The sequence below is a fragment of the Saccopteryx bilineata genome, chromosome 3 (assembly GCF_036850765.1).
Source record: "Saccopteryx bilineata isolate mSacBil1 chromosome 3, mSacBil1_pri_phased_curated, whole genome shotgun sequence".
In the NCBI taxonomy this organism is placed as follows: Eukaryota; Metazoa; Chordata; class Mammalia; order Chiroptera; family Emballonuridae; genus Saccopteryx; species Saccopteryx bilineata.
The window spans coordinates 66580095-66597035 of NC_089492.1; the positions used below are offsets into that span (position 1 = coordinate 66580095).

The following is a 16941-nucleotide window of genomic DNA, read 5'->3' on the forward strand; positions in this document are numbered from 1 at the left end:
GGTCGCCCAGGTGATATTAATGTGTGTTGAGAATCCTTGTAGCCTGGGGCTTGGTTTGGGGATTAAGCCTTTCCCACCCCTTTTGATGTGGGGTGGTACAATCCAATCATGCCTCAGAGAAGTGACTTTGTATTAGAGACTTCCCTATTTTGTATATTGGATTAGAGGTTGTGAAGCTACAATATAAAATGGGGGCAGAACGAGAGTTTGCTCTCTTGGTTCCTGGGATGATTAGCATGAGAGAGCGGAGGGAGCAGAGCAGAGAGCAGAAAGAGGCCATGTGGCCAGGAGAAGCAGCCAAGATGGCGGAGTGCTGAGTGAGATGCCAGTGTGTGTAGTGTTTGTATCTGGGATAAGGAAGGAGATGGGGAACTGAGGAGAATAAGGCTGGTGAGCTAGAAACGTTTGATTCTAGGAAACTCGGATAAGTCAGTGGTTTTGTGAGCACTGAATGTGAGTGGGTTTTGGAGCCCAGTGTGTATTTTTACTTGCCCGCCGGGTGCAAGCTAGAATTAAAGACTATGGCCCATCAGTTTTTGGCTCCGCTGTTTCTTTACCGACTGTCCGAATCCAATGCGAACCTGCATAGGCCAGAAGGTGGCTGTGATGGTGGCTGTGGATACTGGCTTTACATTTTGCTATGCAACATGCTTCAGGGATCCTTATTAAGAGGAATCCTATGGTGATGGAAGTAAAATAAAATTGATTAATCCTTTTTGAAAGTGCAAACTAGTATTTTGTGCATTAATTTTATTCTTAACCAAAGTGCAAGTAATATATAGTTGCCAAAAATTAAAGGATTCACACACAAAAAAATTAAAGTATTCACTGGTAAAAATTTGAGCAAAGGAGCATTTTTTTTTCTTTAAATATATTAAAGTTTCAGGGCCACATATGACATAAATCACAGATTGATTGCATTTTGAGAATCCAAAAATAAGCCATCTGTGTGGAATAACAATACTGCTGAAGTTTATAAAGCACTTATTCTGTTAGCAGATAAAATGATATGTTGATACAAGGCGAGCAACTGTTTTCCATATGACACATGTCACAATTTCCCACCACTCCTAGTCCCTGGACATTTGCATACTTATGGTGAAAGTGTTTTGGAAAAAGGGGTGAATGGCATTTCTTCTACAAGCAATTCAAAGATCTTGCTCTTGGGAATATGAAAGAGTTTTACTATGCTCATTCCCAATTTAATATTCCTGGAGAAAAATTTTTGAATAAGCTGGCAAAGAGGAACATGTCAGCTGTTGTTTTTAAAAATATTCAAGACTTTAGCTCCTTGACCCTATCACAAAGAATTATAAATAGTCTGATGGGCTGAACTTTGGACACACATAGTGCTGTCTGTTGGCATGGATATAGAAAACAGGTGCATTATATTACCAGCTGCATTCAAGGGAAAACCAAAGCAAAACATTTAAGGAATCTGTCAATAGTAATATTTGTGCTCTCTCTAAGATTTTAACAACTCAACATTTTAAAGTTCTTTCTAAACTATGTATTTTACTGAGCTAATATTCTATTTATACTTGATGTAATTTTCAACAAAGAGTAGTTGAATGCTGCCTATCTGCTCAGGAGTAAAATCATTAAAACCAGAAACTAATTGGTAATATGGCTAAATATTCTGAACCATTTTTGGAAGAAGTAATACAACTAACTTATGACTCATTTCTTCTCTCATGAAAACAGATTTGACTATTTGGGCCTAATAGCTAATTAACAAATACTTTTAAAATTAAAAAAAAAGTTTTTACATGATTACTTAAAAATGTTCTGTTTTAAATAAAGAGCTTTAGCTATTTTATTTTTACCATACAAAACCTAAAAGAGCAACCTTCATTGTTCTGTAAACTTGAGACTGCATTTTCTATTTTTAAAACACAGAAATGTAATTTTCCTTTGTTACATGAAAAATTTTGAAAATGTACTTCTGCTGCCCTCTGTACTGTTATGGAATTTTAAATCTAAGAGTTTTCCTATTTATGCTGCTTCTTTAATATAGCCCCCCAAGACCAAGTCCAATCATTGATCAATTTGAAAAAATAAATTTAATCTTAAAAATAAACACTGATTTATATCTAAATTATGTATTCTAAGATTAAGCATCTTTAATTTATTGCTGACTTTCCTTCCATCAGTTCATTGAGTGCCTCTCATACACTACTGACTGTCTGAAGGAATCTAGATCTAGAAATTTACACCTTGTGAAGTACTAGAGATGATCTAATCCAGGGCCTTCACCCTCTTCACTCTGTCCCAAGAAGGGGAGCGCCCTGCATTATATTAGCCAGGATAAAAGCAGTGACTCCTGACTGCCAGAGTAAGAACTTTTCCCTGCAAAGCCCTCTCCCATATGACAGGAATATAAATTTTAATCCAATGAACAGACTATTTTCAAAAGTTGCTTATGCTAAAAGACTTGTGATTTTGTTTTTAAAGTAAAAGCCATTTTCAAAATTTGTTTTGTTATTTTAGTGTTTTAAATATTTTTTTTTATTCTAGCACCATTTTCTGGTTTATAGAACCTATTACAAAGATAATATAGAGAGTTGTTGTATACATCTCCTCCAATTTCAAATATTATCATCACGGGGGGTCCTTGGGTTATGACACAATTCCATTCCTATGACAGTGACATAACCTGAATTTTGATGTAAATTTAAACATACCCTAGTCTAAATCACTTACCTATCCTAACACAGTTATAAAATTATAATCTAAAACATAAAAACAACTAAGCCACAGAAAAAGGAAAAGGACATTAATATACTGTATTATACACTATACTGTAGTAACAGAAAAAAAATGACAATAAATGAGTGTAAAAAAATATGACACAAATGGCATAAACTGAAACACTCATGTCTCAATTTTTTTAAGTTTTTATGGGAGTGAGTGTTGTAAATTTAAAACATCCTATGTCGTGATTGTCGTAACCTAAGGAACCCCCTCCCCATATTACCTTATATTAGTATTGCACATATGTCACAATTAATAAACCAATATTGATACATTATTAGTAGCTAAACCCTTACTTTATTTAAGTTTCTTCAGTTTTTCCCTCATGCCCCTTTTCTGTTCTATAATCCCATCTAAGAGATCACGTTACATTCCCTAGTTATGTCTCTTCAGACTCTTCTTGATTGTAACCATTTCTCAGACTTTCTTTGTGTTTAATGGCCACATCAGTTTTTAAGAGTACTGGTCATATGTTTTGTGGATAATCCCTTTATTGAGATTTATGTGATTTTTTTTTTTATGGTTAGACAGGGATACTGAGTTTTAGGAAGACTCATAAAAGTAAAATTTTGTTTTTCTCCTATCTGATCCAGGGAACATACTATCAATAGGAATTATTGCTGTTGATGTTGACCTCAATCACATGGCCTTAAGTGGTGTTTTTCAGGTTTCTCCACTGTGAAGTTAGTGACTCTTTCTGCTTTCCCTTTGCATATTTTTCTCTTTGGAGGAAAGTCACTATATACTGGCCACACTTAAGAGGAGGGAAGTTCTTCTCCACTTCCTTAAGGATGGATTATCTATATAAATATTTAAAATCTTGTATGACATATTGATTTATTCATTTATTTAATCTTTTTTTATCAGAATGGACTCATAAATACTTATTTTATATTTTGGAAAATAACCCAATACTACCTATTTATTTTTTTTGCTTTAATTGTTCTAGATGTAGCCAGTGAGAGATTTTTCAGCTAGCTTCTTTATCCCTTTGCTATATCCTTATTAGAGAGAGAGAGAGAGAGAGAGAGTGTGTGTAGGCATTTTTTTTTCTTTCTGGCACTAACTGAGGCTCTGGATATCTTGCCTCAGTTCAAGAATCATTCCTTTCTTTTATTGGAAAATTGTGTTACAAATTAAGATCTGGTTGGCAATTGTGTTCTTTGTACTGGGGTTTCATGGTGTTTAAATCCTCTCAGCTGGGAGATATATGTGTCATTAACCGTGACCCATGTAATCATAAATACCTATTTATATTTCTATATGTATCCATCTGTATATATAGTAGCTAAACATAAATTGATATTGATGTCTCCAACTCTTAGACGATATACCTGGGTCATACTAGCCTTGCTTATCTGATAACTCCCACTCCATATATAATGTTGTTATAATTGTTAACCTATATGCCCATAGAAAACAAGTTTATCACTCTAGTACAGTTCTTATGTACAGTTCCTTTTGCTTTCGGTCTTGTAGACTCCACTCGTTTTTTTTTAAATTAAATGAAAGGCAGGGAGGCAGGGACAGACTCCCGCATGAGCCTGACCACAGTGCACTCAGCAAGCCCCCTACCAGGCAAAGCTCCACCTGTGTGGGCTGTTGCTTCATTGCGTGGCAAATGAGCTATTTTAGTCCCTGAGGCTGAGGCCATGGAGTCATCCTCAGTGCCCAGGGCCATGGCTATGGAAGAGAAAGGTGGGGGTGGCAGGGGTGGAAAAGCAGGTGGTTGCTTCTCCATTGTACCCTGACTGGGAAATGAACCTGGGACTTCCACATGCCAGGCCAATGGTCTACCACAGAGCCAACAGGCTGGGCCACTCCACTCATTTTCAGTTACTAGGTTGGCACCTTATTTTCCCACCCCCTTCAGTGAGGTGGTTTTGTACATTTGTAAAGCATTTAGATTACTTTTTGGTATTTTGCCTTTTATCCTGGAATTCTCCAACCTCTTAATTTATTTATTTATTTTCATTTGCAGGCATTAACATTTACTCTGTGGTTTAAAGTTCTATGGATTTTCACAAATGCTTAATGTCTTGTATTTACCATTATAATACCATACAGAATAGTTTCACCTCCCTAAAAAAAACCCGCATGCTTTACCTATTCAACTCCCTAACCCCCTCCAAAACTCCTAGAAAACTTTCTTTTTGAAACTCTGGGTTGGGATTAAACATCTCCAGAGGTCACCATCACAATCAAGATGGCAGATAAGATGTTTTTCTCATAAAAACTTTTTTAAACAAAGTGAAGATTTAATGTTTGCTGATGTCATGTTTATTATAGATCAAGGGTTGCAAACCTTTATTTTTTAAATTCATTTTCCTGTTATAGTTGACATGGCATTATATTAGTTTCAGGTATACAACATAGTGATTAGACATTTATATAATCATGAAGTGATCACCCCATTATGTCGAGTACCCATCTGACTGTGAGCCTTTATTTTTATCTTGCTGTTATTTGTCTAAACAAAATAAAACAATATATCTCAAATCAGAGGAAATGATAATTCAAAGAAGGGGAAGATAATGAATGAATTTGAGAGGACAAAACAGTGAATTGATAGGCCACATTAATGTTGTGTTTTTAATTTTCAAAATATACTTGAAAATACTTTCTTGAAACATGACTCAATACATTTGAAATTGTTGCTTATATTTTATTCTAAATAGAATCCATCCTTTCTTTCTACCCTTTATCCTTTACCTTTTTTTTCTTTCTTACTTCCTCCTACACAAATGTTTACTGAATGAATATCTATTTATTTTGCCAGACATTATATAATAAAAGCTGGAGATGTACCAGTAAAAACATTATCCATGTTCTCAGGACTTTCCACATTATTTTTGAGGCAGGTTGATATGGAAGAACAATTACTATATAGTAATTTTTCTATTGGTGCAATATGCACATTCAGGAGTAAAGGAGTAATTATCTTAAAGGATCAGGGCAGGCGATAGAGCTGACACCTGAGCCTGAAGGAGTGCTCATGTTTCAGACAGATAAATAAATTCAGTGCATTCGAGGCAAGAAGTATAACATGTGAAATCATCTCGGCAGATCAGACAGAATGACAACATTAAGGAGTTACAGGAGTTAATTATAGCAGGAGTGGAAGGGTCTGTCGAGGTGGAATTGGGAGCAGATCAAGCTAGAAAAATATAGATCAGGAAGGACCTTGACTTTAGATCTTATCCTGGGAATAATGAGGAGGCCACTCAAGGATAATGAACAAGGGTATGACGTTTTAGAAAACTCACGTTGACAGGGAACTGGTGAGAAGAAATATGGAGTATATGAGACTTGACCCTAGGAAACATCATAGATGACAATTACTACAGTCAGGAAGGGAGATGATGAGGATCTGCTTTAGGCCAGTAATGGAAAGATGGAGCAGCAAAGGGTTTATGGGAAATATAAAAATAAGAAAGTGAGAAAAGGAAGGAGATAGTAAAGTAGTACTGATGGATGAAGTTGAGAATGTTCTCTAAGTCCAACTCAACTTCATTCTCATTAAAGGGAATTTGAATCCTTGATGACAAAGAGGCACTATTGAGGGGGGGATGCATTCGGGGTGACACTAGAATCTATGTAAACACAATAAATTAAAATCAATTAAAAACAAACAAACAAAAAGAAGCACTATTGGTGCAATTTTATATTGGACATTTTGTTATTATATTTTCAAGAGCAAGTGCTGAGATTTCCTCAAAATTATTAATTCAGGAAAGAACATGGTTAAGATATTCTTATTAGTACATTAACTCTTATTAAAAGGGAAATGCAAAAAAATAAACAAAGCATTTAGGGTTTGTGTCATGTCTATGACATGAAAAGGATTTTAAACTTAGATCTCTTTTTTGTTGTAAGAAATTTTTATTATGGTTTTTTTGACATATAATTCATGGAGACTGAAGTGTTCACCCATATTGATATTCACAAAGTTATTGTAGAGTTTAATCTGAAATGACTTTTTTTTGTTGTTGTTTGTCAGGATGAATCTTTAAAGCAATTGCAGGTGATTCACCAACCATGGATCTTGCCAAGTGACACAGAAAGTGAAGGCATGGAAGCAGAACAAGGGAAACGTGAGTATAACTACTGTTAATTGACAAATTGCTTTTATCTAAAGGAAATTTGTAATAAAAGTATATTCATTTCATAACATCAAACGATGTCTGCAAAATAAATTCAGACTTGATTAGGGAAAATGTTCAAAGATAAACTATACTTTAGGTATATAGATCTTGATTCAATGATGTCATAATTGTGTTGGAAAAGACCACAGACTTTCTCAAAACATGTTTAGTAGGTTTAAAAAAGGAATGATTGTTCTTGAAGACTAACATAAAATGTCAATTTAGAATAGGAATCTTCTATACAATTGTCAAGTTAGGTCAGTGATGACTTGTGATTATTTAAAAAATTCAAAATACATTAGGATCAGTTCATTATTACATATAAAATTATCATTATTAATTAAAAGCATAAATGTATATACAGTTTATCCTTAAACAATGTGGGAGTTAGAGGCGCTAAGCCCTATGCAGTTGAAAATTTGTGTATAATTTTTAACTCCTTCAAAAATTTTCTACTAATAGCCTAGTGGTGACCACAAGCCATACTGATAGCATAAAGAGTCGACTAGCACATTTTATATGTATTAAAACTTGTATCTTTACAATTGAATAAGCTAGGGAAGAGAAAATGTTATTAAGGAAATTATAAGAAAGAGAAAATACATTTATAATATTTAATGGAAATATACCAGTATAAGGGGACTTGTTCTGTACAAACTGTGTCATTCAAGGGTTGACTCTCTATAGAATGTGTTCTAAGTTCACAAAACAAATTAGCATTACAATACTTAAGATAGAATATATAGCTCTTGATTTAAGTGGCTGGATAATAATCATAACAAAGAACGGATTGCTATAAGTTGGCATGACTCAGTGCATACTCTGCAGGGCTTTGTTGACATTGTTAGAATTAAGGGTTCAGCATTCTTGATGAGAGGTTAGTGTTTACATTATATAGGAAAAAAATACCAATTTTAAAAATAACTATCAAAATTTACTTTTTTTTAACCAATCATAGCCAGCAGGAAATAATAAAGATTTTAAGTGATAATATAGCCCTTCTGATCACTGGTGTGAAGTGATTAATTAATAATTCCCCTATGCCACAGTCCTCAGAGATACTTGATGTGTTACACAGGTAGCATTCTGATTCTATATACAGAGGGTTCCAGGAAATTCCCCTTTCATCTTAAAAGGCATTTAAAAAGCTCATGTGGCTGGAGGGGTCATAACCAGAAAGAGAGACTTAGGAGTCAGAGTGCTCAAGTGAGATGAGGAAGCATAGCGCCCAGGCATCCCTTAGTTAGCATATTCAGAGATGCAGTGAGTGATACAGTGACATTTTCCAGATTCTATTGGATGGAAACAACCCCTTCTATAGAAAACAACTATGAAGTAGCAGAAAGCGAATTGTGCTTTAAGGAACAACAAAAATGAGAGTATTTTGTAAGATCTTTAATGTAAGGAATCCTAGGTAAAATAGTCAAGAAAAAGAGAATCCCCTAAATTTTAATTAATAGTGCCCTGAGCTTTTATGAAAACCAATGCAAGCATACTTATATCTCCCCCCACACACACACACACTCTCCACAAATTTAAATATATAGTACATAAGATCTCATTCTAGAGTTGGACTTAATAATTTTTACTAAATTCCTTTAAGGCCTTCATAAATTTTGTATTAAAAAAAAAAACACCAACTCTTCCAGCTAATGTGTGTGTGTGTGTATTGTATAAAGACAATATATGGGCTAGTTTACTCTGACTTGTAGATTTAACACACAGGTGCACAAAGTGGGCACCACCTACAGATAAATGGTATCCTCACAAGATGTATGGTATGTTATATCCATGAGTGTGCTGTAACTTATAATGAAATTAAACTTAAAAGCAAGAAAAGAACCAGTCAAAATAGTGTATATAATCCAAGTCCAAGTTTAGAGTTATTTCCTTTCCCTCTAACCCATATGTCTCCAATCAATATTAAGTCTGGAAAACAGCTTCATAATGCAAAGGAAAGGGAGAAAAATCCCCAGAACTTGCTTTAACCTTTTTCATTAAGTCATACAGCCCTTCTGCATATACTTTCACAAGATTTTAATAATAATTTGTAATCGTATTCTGTTCCACTAGGGGGCAAATTCTTTGAGAGAAGGAATCTTTTGTTTATCTTATTGAGCTACATAATAAGACCTCATTAGGTGGCATCAGAGAAATAGAGCCATGAGGGGTGCTCCCGATATCTCCCCTTGAAATTTCAACAAATTCAACAACTAAAGACAGAGAAAAAAAATCTCAGAGCACCTAGAAATATACACACACCAGACAAAGGTATGATTGGGTAAAAAGGTGGGTGAATATATAATCCACTCTGAAGGAAATAAGACAGAGAACAGAGTATTTCACTTTCCTCGCTGATCTGAGGAAGGGCTGCTTTTGTCTGGAACCAAGAGAAGCGGAAGGTCTGGGGCAGAGGGAAGAAGCTGGGTTAGAGTGGATGATTAAGCAGAGGAGAGAACGCACCAGCACTGCTTGAGATTGTGGATGCGGAGCAAGCACGAGCAGCAGGCTCCTACAAAGGTTGCCAGTGTGGGGTGCCCATGGGAGCCTGTACCGGCGCTGACAGCTTTGTGCTCTCCCAACTCTGTGATCATGGGCAGTGTGTGAGTGGCTCCACCTGGCACCTCTGGTGTGGGCATGTGTGCTTGCAGAATGGAGGGCTTAGCCCGAGATTATCAGCAGTGGACATCTGTGTGGGCTGTTGCCAGTGTCTTTGTGTATTCCCAGCTCCGTGACCACCAGCACAAGAAGTGAGCAAGGGCCAGGATTCCTAGGCCTGGGACTGCCTGGGTGAAGCACCTCAGTGGGGCTGATACAGATTTTAAAACGCATTCTTGCATTCCCGCTCTGACTAAGATCACAGGCACTGTGCACCTATGTGGGCAGGAGCAGAACTCTGTTTGCACTGCTGAAGTTGTAGGGGCTGGGCATGCATGTGGCTTGCTCTGGACTACCCAGCAATACACAAGGGAGAAGCCTGTGGAGATAAGACCCGTGGAGCACTGAGGCATACTAGACATGCCTGGGGCCCTTAGAAAGGTGTTTGATCTGCAATCAGCTCCCAGCCCTGCCTGCTCTCGCTGACAGCTCTGGTTGGCATAGCCTTACCCAGAACTGTGCTTTGACTAGCACTGGAAGAAGGACCTGGCTGCTCTTAGAGCCTATTGCTCTGCAAGCAGTGGCTGGGGCCAAATTTACAGCCATGTCTCTGGGCTACTAGCTCAGGTGGGAGAGATGTCGGGAGAGGCACCTGGAAAACTAACTGAGACTCCCATTGTCGGAGCCTCCAAGCCCTAACAAGCCCCGCCTACCAACAGGACTGAGGCCCAGCCTACATCATTGCCACAGCAACATAATAGCAAACCTCTGCTCAAGAGCCCCATAGGGGCAAAACCTGTAGTAAAGCACCACCTGCCGAAAAAAAAGGAAGAAGCTACCACTCAAAACCAGGAGAAAATTACATTTTTTTATAACTTATTTTTTGTTTTCCATTTTGGTCATTTTATCTTCTTCGCTTTTTATTCTTTTTTTTTCTTTTGAACTTCATTATCCATAATTGTTACATTTTTCATTCTTGTTTTTTGATGAGGATTTGAGGATTTTATTTCAAAACCTTCACTTTTTTCTTTTTTTCTCTTTTTCTTTTTCTCTCATTCAATTGTCATTTATTAACAAATTATTTTATTTTGGATTCATATTTCTCTTTGTGGCATTTTGCATGTTTTTTACTTCATTTTTTTATCTTTTGATATTTTTCCACTGTTCCTGCTTTCTGTTCTCTGTAATTTTGTTCCACTTATCATTATAGAATATTCATTTCTTCACTGTATCTTTTCAACTTTTATTTTATTTTTTAATAATCTATAATTAGTGTTTTTAACAATATCACTCTCAAATGCCATTAAGGAAAAAAAATCAAATATTATGAATACAAAAGACAGAGACATAGCTCAGATAGATGATGGAAAAGTCTCTAAAAAAATTTAATTGCTTGGAAACCTTGGATTTAAATGACAGAGAATTAAAAATGAAAGTCTTAAAAATACTCAGGAAAATACAAGAAAGCACAAAAAAGCAATTTAGAAAGCTCAAAAAACAATTTAATGAACAAAAAGAATACTTCATCAAGGAAATTGAAACTATAAAAATGAACCAAGCAGAGATGAAATACTCAAAACATGAACTGAAAAATGAGGTAACAAACTTAGCTAATAGAACAGGCCAGATAGAGGAGAGGATTAGTGGCATAGAAGACAGGCAACTACAGATACTAAAGAGACAAGGGGAGAGAGACTTATGAATTAAAAAAAATGAGAAAACCCTACAGGAATTGTCTGACTCCATCATAAAGAGCAACATGAGAATAATGGGTATATCAGAAGGAGAAGAGAGAGAAAATGGAATGGAGAACATATTCAAACAAATAATAGATGAGAACTTCCCAAGCCTGTGGAAAGAATTAGAGCCTTGAATCCAAGAAGCAAACAGAACACCGAGTTACCTTAACCCAAACAGATCTAATCCAAGACACATTGCATTGAAATTATCACAAACCAATGGCAAAAAAAAAAAAAAAATCCTCAAGGAAAAGAAAAATACAACATATAAAGGAAGGCCCATTAGGCTATCATCAGCTTTCTCAGCAGAAACTCTACAAGCCAGAAGAAAGTGGACCACAATATTTAAAGTACTAAAAGAGAGGAACTTCCATCCAAGAACACTATATCCATCAAGGCTATCCTTCAAATATGAAGGGGAAATAAAAACATTCACAGATAGAGAAAATATGAGGGAATTTAACACCAGAAAACCCCCACTTCAGTAAATACTAAAGGGGGTTATCTGACCAGATACAAGGACAAAACAAAACAAAATGACAAGTAAAAGCTCCAACAAGATCACAATAAAAACAAGATTAATCTGTGACAACAAAAACAAAAGAGGGGGGAGGACAAAGATTAACAGTATCAAAGGAGAACGGAGTAAAGAAACACCCATGAGATAATGTACTACAATGAATATGATATATCACAATAGGCCCAAGTAAACCACTTAACTTCACACCTTAAGGAACTAGAAAAATAAGAACAAAGACAACCCAAAACCAGCTGAAGAAAGGAAATAATAAAAATTAGAGCAGAAATAAATGAAATAGAGAACAGAAAAACTATAGAAAAAATTAATAAAACAAGGAGCTGGTTCTTTGAAAAGATCAACAAAACTGACAAACCCTTGGCAAGACTCACCAAGGACAAAAGAGAAAGGACTCATATAAACAAAATCCAAAATGAAAGAGGAGAAAGCACCACAGATATCAAAGATATACAAAGAATTACTGTAGAATACTATGAAAAACTATATGCCACCAAATGAAACAATCTAGAAGAAATGGATAAATTCCTAGAACAATACAACCTTCCTAGACTGAGTCATGAAGAAGCAAAAAGCCTAAACAGACCAATAAGCAGAGAGGAAATAGAAAAAAAACTATTAAAAACCACTCCAAAAATAAAAATCCAGGTCCAAACGACTATTCTAGTGAATCCCATCAAACATTCAGAGAAGATTTGGTTCCTATTCTACTCAAAGTCTTCCGAAAATTGAAGAAGCAATACTTCCAAACACATTTTATGAGGCCAACATAACCCTCATACTGAAACCTGGCAAGGACAACACAGAAAAAGAAAACTACAGAAAAATATCTCTAATGAATACAGATGCTAAAATACTAAACAAAATACTAGCAAATCGAATACAACAACATATTAAAAAAATAATACATCATGATCAAATGGGATTCATCCCAGAATCTCAAGGATGGTTCAACATACGTAAAACAATTAACATAATACACCATATCAGCAATGCAAAGAACAAAAACCACATGATCCTATCAATAGATGCAGAAAAGGCTTCTGATAAAATACAACACAATTTTATGTTTAAAACACTCAACAAAATGGGTATAGAAGGGAAATATTTCAACATGATAAAGGCCATTTATGAGAAACCATCAGCTAACATCTTATTAAATGGCATAAAATTGAAGACTTTCTCCCTTAAATCAGGAATGAGACAGGGTTGTCCACTCTCTCCACTCTTATTTAACGTGGTGCTAAAAGTTCTAGCCCGAGCAATCAGACAAGATAAAGAAATAAAAGGCATCCATATTGGAAAAGAAGTAAAGGTTTTACTTTTTGCAGATGATATGATCCTATACATTGAAAACTCCAAAGACTCCACAAAAAGATTACTAGAAACAATAACCCAATACAATAAGGTTGCAGGATACAAAATTAATATACAACAGTCCATAGCCTTTCTATATGCCAACAATGAAACATTAGAAAATGAACTCAAAAAAATAATCCCCTTCATAATAAAATACCTAGGAATAAACATAACAAAGAATGTAAAGGACTTATATAATGAAAACTACAAAGCATTGTTAAGGGAAATCATAAAAAATACAATGAAAATGGAAAAATATTCCTTGTTCTTGGATAGGAAGAATAAATATAATCAAAATGACCATATTATCCAAAGCAATATACAAATTTAATGCAATTCCTATCAAAATCCCAATGAGATTTTTTAAAAAAATGGAACAAAAAATCATCAGATTTATATGGAACTATAAAAAACCCTGAATACCCAAAACAATCCTAAGGAAAAAGAACGAAGCTGAGGGCATTAGAATACCTGACTTCAAATTGTATTAGAGAGCCACAATACTCAAAACAGCATGGTATTGGCAGAAAAATAGACACTCAAACCAATGGAACATAATAGAAAGTCCAGAAATAAAATCACATATATATGGTCTATGGTCAAATAATTTTTGATAAAGGGGCCAACAACACACAATGGAGAAAAGAAAGCCTCTTCAACAAATGGTACTGGGAAAACTGGAAAGCCACATGCAAAAGAATGAAATTGAACTACAGTTTGTTCCCTTGTAGTAAAACTAATTCAAAATGGATCAAAGACCTAAATATAAGACCTGAAACAATAAAGTACATAGAAGAAGACATAGGTTCTAAACTCATGGACCTTGGTTTTAAAGAGCATTTTATGAATTTCACTCCAAAGGCAAGGGAAGTGAAGGCAAAGATAAATGAATGAGACTACATCAGACTAAGAAGTTTTTGCTCAGCAAGAGAAACTGACAACAAAAGAAACAGACAGCCAACTAAATGGGAAATGATATTTTCAAACAACAGTTCAGATAAGGGCCTAATATCCAAAATATACAAAGAACTCATAAAACTAAACAACAAACAAACAATTCAATAAAAAAATGGGAAGAGGACATGAACAGACACTTCTCCCAGGAAGAAATACAAATGGCCAACAGATATATGAAAACATGCTCATCTTCGTTAGTTATTAGAGAAATGCAAATCAAAACTGCAATGAGATACCACCTCACACCTGTTCGATTAGCTGTTATTAACAAGACAGTTAATAGCAAATGTTGGAGAGGCTGTGGAGAAAAAGGAACCCTCATTCACTGTTGGTGGGAATGTAAAGTAGTACAACCATTATGGAAGAAAGTATGGTGGTTCCTCAAAAAACTGCAAATAGAACTACCTTATGACCCAGCAATCCCTCTACTGGGTATATACCCCCCAAACTTAGAAACATTGATACGTAAAGACACATGCAGCCCCATGTTCATTGCAGCATTGTTCACAGTGGCCAAGACATGGAAACCACCAAAAAGCCCTTTAATGGATGACTAGATAAAGAAGATGTGGTACATATATACTATGGAACACTATTCAGTCATAAGAAATGATGACATTGGATCATTTACAACAAAAGGAATGGATCTTGATAATATTATACAGAGTGAAATAAGTAAATCAGACAAAACTAAGAACTGCATGATTTCATACATAGGTGGGACATAAAAATGAGACTAAGAGACATGGACAAGAGTGTGGTGGTTACGGGGGAAGGGTAGGGAGGAGAGGGAGGGAGAGGGGTAATGGGAGGGGCACAAAGAAAACCAGATAGAAGGTGACAGAGGACAATTTGACTTTGGGTGATGGGTATGCAACATAATTGAATGACAAGATAATCTGGAGATGTTTCCTTTGAACATATGTATCCTGATTTATTAATGTCACCACATTAAAATTAATAAAAATTTATATAAAAAAAGAAACACACCTAATCTACAAGGATTAAAACAAATTAAAAGTGAAAGGTTGGAAAGTGATTCTCCAAGCAAATAACATCCAAAGTAAAGCATGTGAAACCATATTCATATCTAACAATGCTGACTACTAGACAGCAAAGGTAATGAGACAAAGATGGTAATTTTATAATGATAAAGCGACATTGAATCAAGAAGACATAACACTTCTATATATATATATATATATATATATATATATATATACCAAACCAAGGAGTACCAAAGTATATAAGACATACTAACTGATCTAAAAATAAACACTGACAAAAATACAAACATACTTGGAGACTTCAATACACCGCTGATGGCTCAAGATTGTTCATCCAAACAGAAAATCAATAAAGAAATATTGGCCTTAAACAAAACGCTAGAAAAATTGGTTATGATAGAGTCTACAGAACATTTCATCCCAAAACACCAGAGTGTACATTTTTCTCCAGTGTACATGGAACATTCTCAAAAATTGACCATATGTTGGGCCAAAAAACTAACATCAACAAACTCAGAAAGATTGAAATTATAACAAGCATATTCTCTAACCATAAAGCTTTGAAACTAGAATCCAACAGCAAAAAAGAAGTAAACAAACACACAATAAATGTGAAAATTAAACAACATACTTCTAAAAAATGAGTGAGTCAAAGAAGAAATAAAACCAGAGATCAAAAGATATATACAGACAAACAAAAATGACAGTACAACATATCAGAATCTCTGGGATGCAGCAAAAACAATAATAAGAGGGAAGTTCATATCACTACAGGCCTATATGAACAAACAAGAGAGAGCCCAAGTAAACAACATCACATCTTAGGGAACTAGAAAAAGAACAAAGAAAACCCAAGACCAGCAGAAGAAAGGAAATAGTAAAAATCAGAGCAGAAATAAATGAAATAGAGAACAAAAAACTATAGAAAAAATTAATAAAAAAAGAGCTGGTTCTTTGAAAAGATCAACAAAATTGACAAACCCTTGGCAAGACTCACTAAGGAAAAAAAGAGAAAGAACTCATATAAACAAAATCCAAGATGAAAGAGGAGAAATCACCACAGATATCATAGATATACAAAAAATTTTCATAGAATATACTATGAAAAACTATATGACACAAATTTAACAATCTATAAGAAATGGATAGAACAATACAATCTTCCTAGACTGAGTCATGAAGAAGCAAATAGTCTAAACAGACCCATAAGCAGGGAGAAAATAGAAACAACTATCAAAAACCTCCCAAAAAATAAAAGTCCAGGGCCAGACTATACTAGTGAATTCAATGAAGCATTCAAAGATTTGTTTCCAATTCTACTCAGTCTTCCAAAAATTTGAAGAAGAAGCAATACTTCCAAACACATTTTATGAGGCCAACATAACCCTCATACCGAAACCTGGCAGGGACAACACAGAAAAAGAAAACTACAGACCAATATCTCTATTGAATACAGATGCTAAAATCATAAAGAAAATACTAGTAAATCAAATACAACAACACATTAAAAAAATAATTCATCGCCCTGGCCAGTCGGCTCAGTGGTGGAGTGTCAGCCTGGCGTGCAGAAGTCCTGGGTTTGATTCCCGGCCAAGGCACACAGGAGAAGGTCCCATCTGCTTCTCCACCCTTCCCCCTCTCCTTTCTCTCTGTCTCTCTCTTCCCCTCCTGCAGCCGAGGCTCCATTGGAGCAAAGATGGCCCGGGCGCTGGGGATGGCTCCATGATCTCTGCCTCAGGCGCTAGAGTGTCTCTGGTCGCAACAGAGCGACGCCCCCGATGGGCAGAGCATTGCCCACTGGTGGGCATGCCAGGTGAATCCCGGTCGGGCACATGGGGGAGTCTGTC

General features: G+C 35.5%; 1 protein-coding gene across 1 annotated transcript in view; it reads left to right on the plus strand.

Annotated features, from left to right (window-relative positions):
- Positions 1-16941, plus strand: part of C3H8orf34 (chromosome 3 C8orf34 homolog) — a 401548-nt gene that overhangs the window by 350495 nt on the left and 34112 nt on the right. The window contains 1 exon segment of the mRNA XM_066264685.1: positions 6755-6848. Coding sequence (XP_066120782.1) covers positions 6755-6848 — 94 coding nt within the window.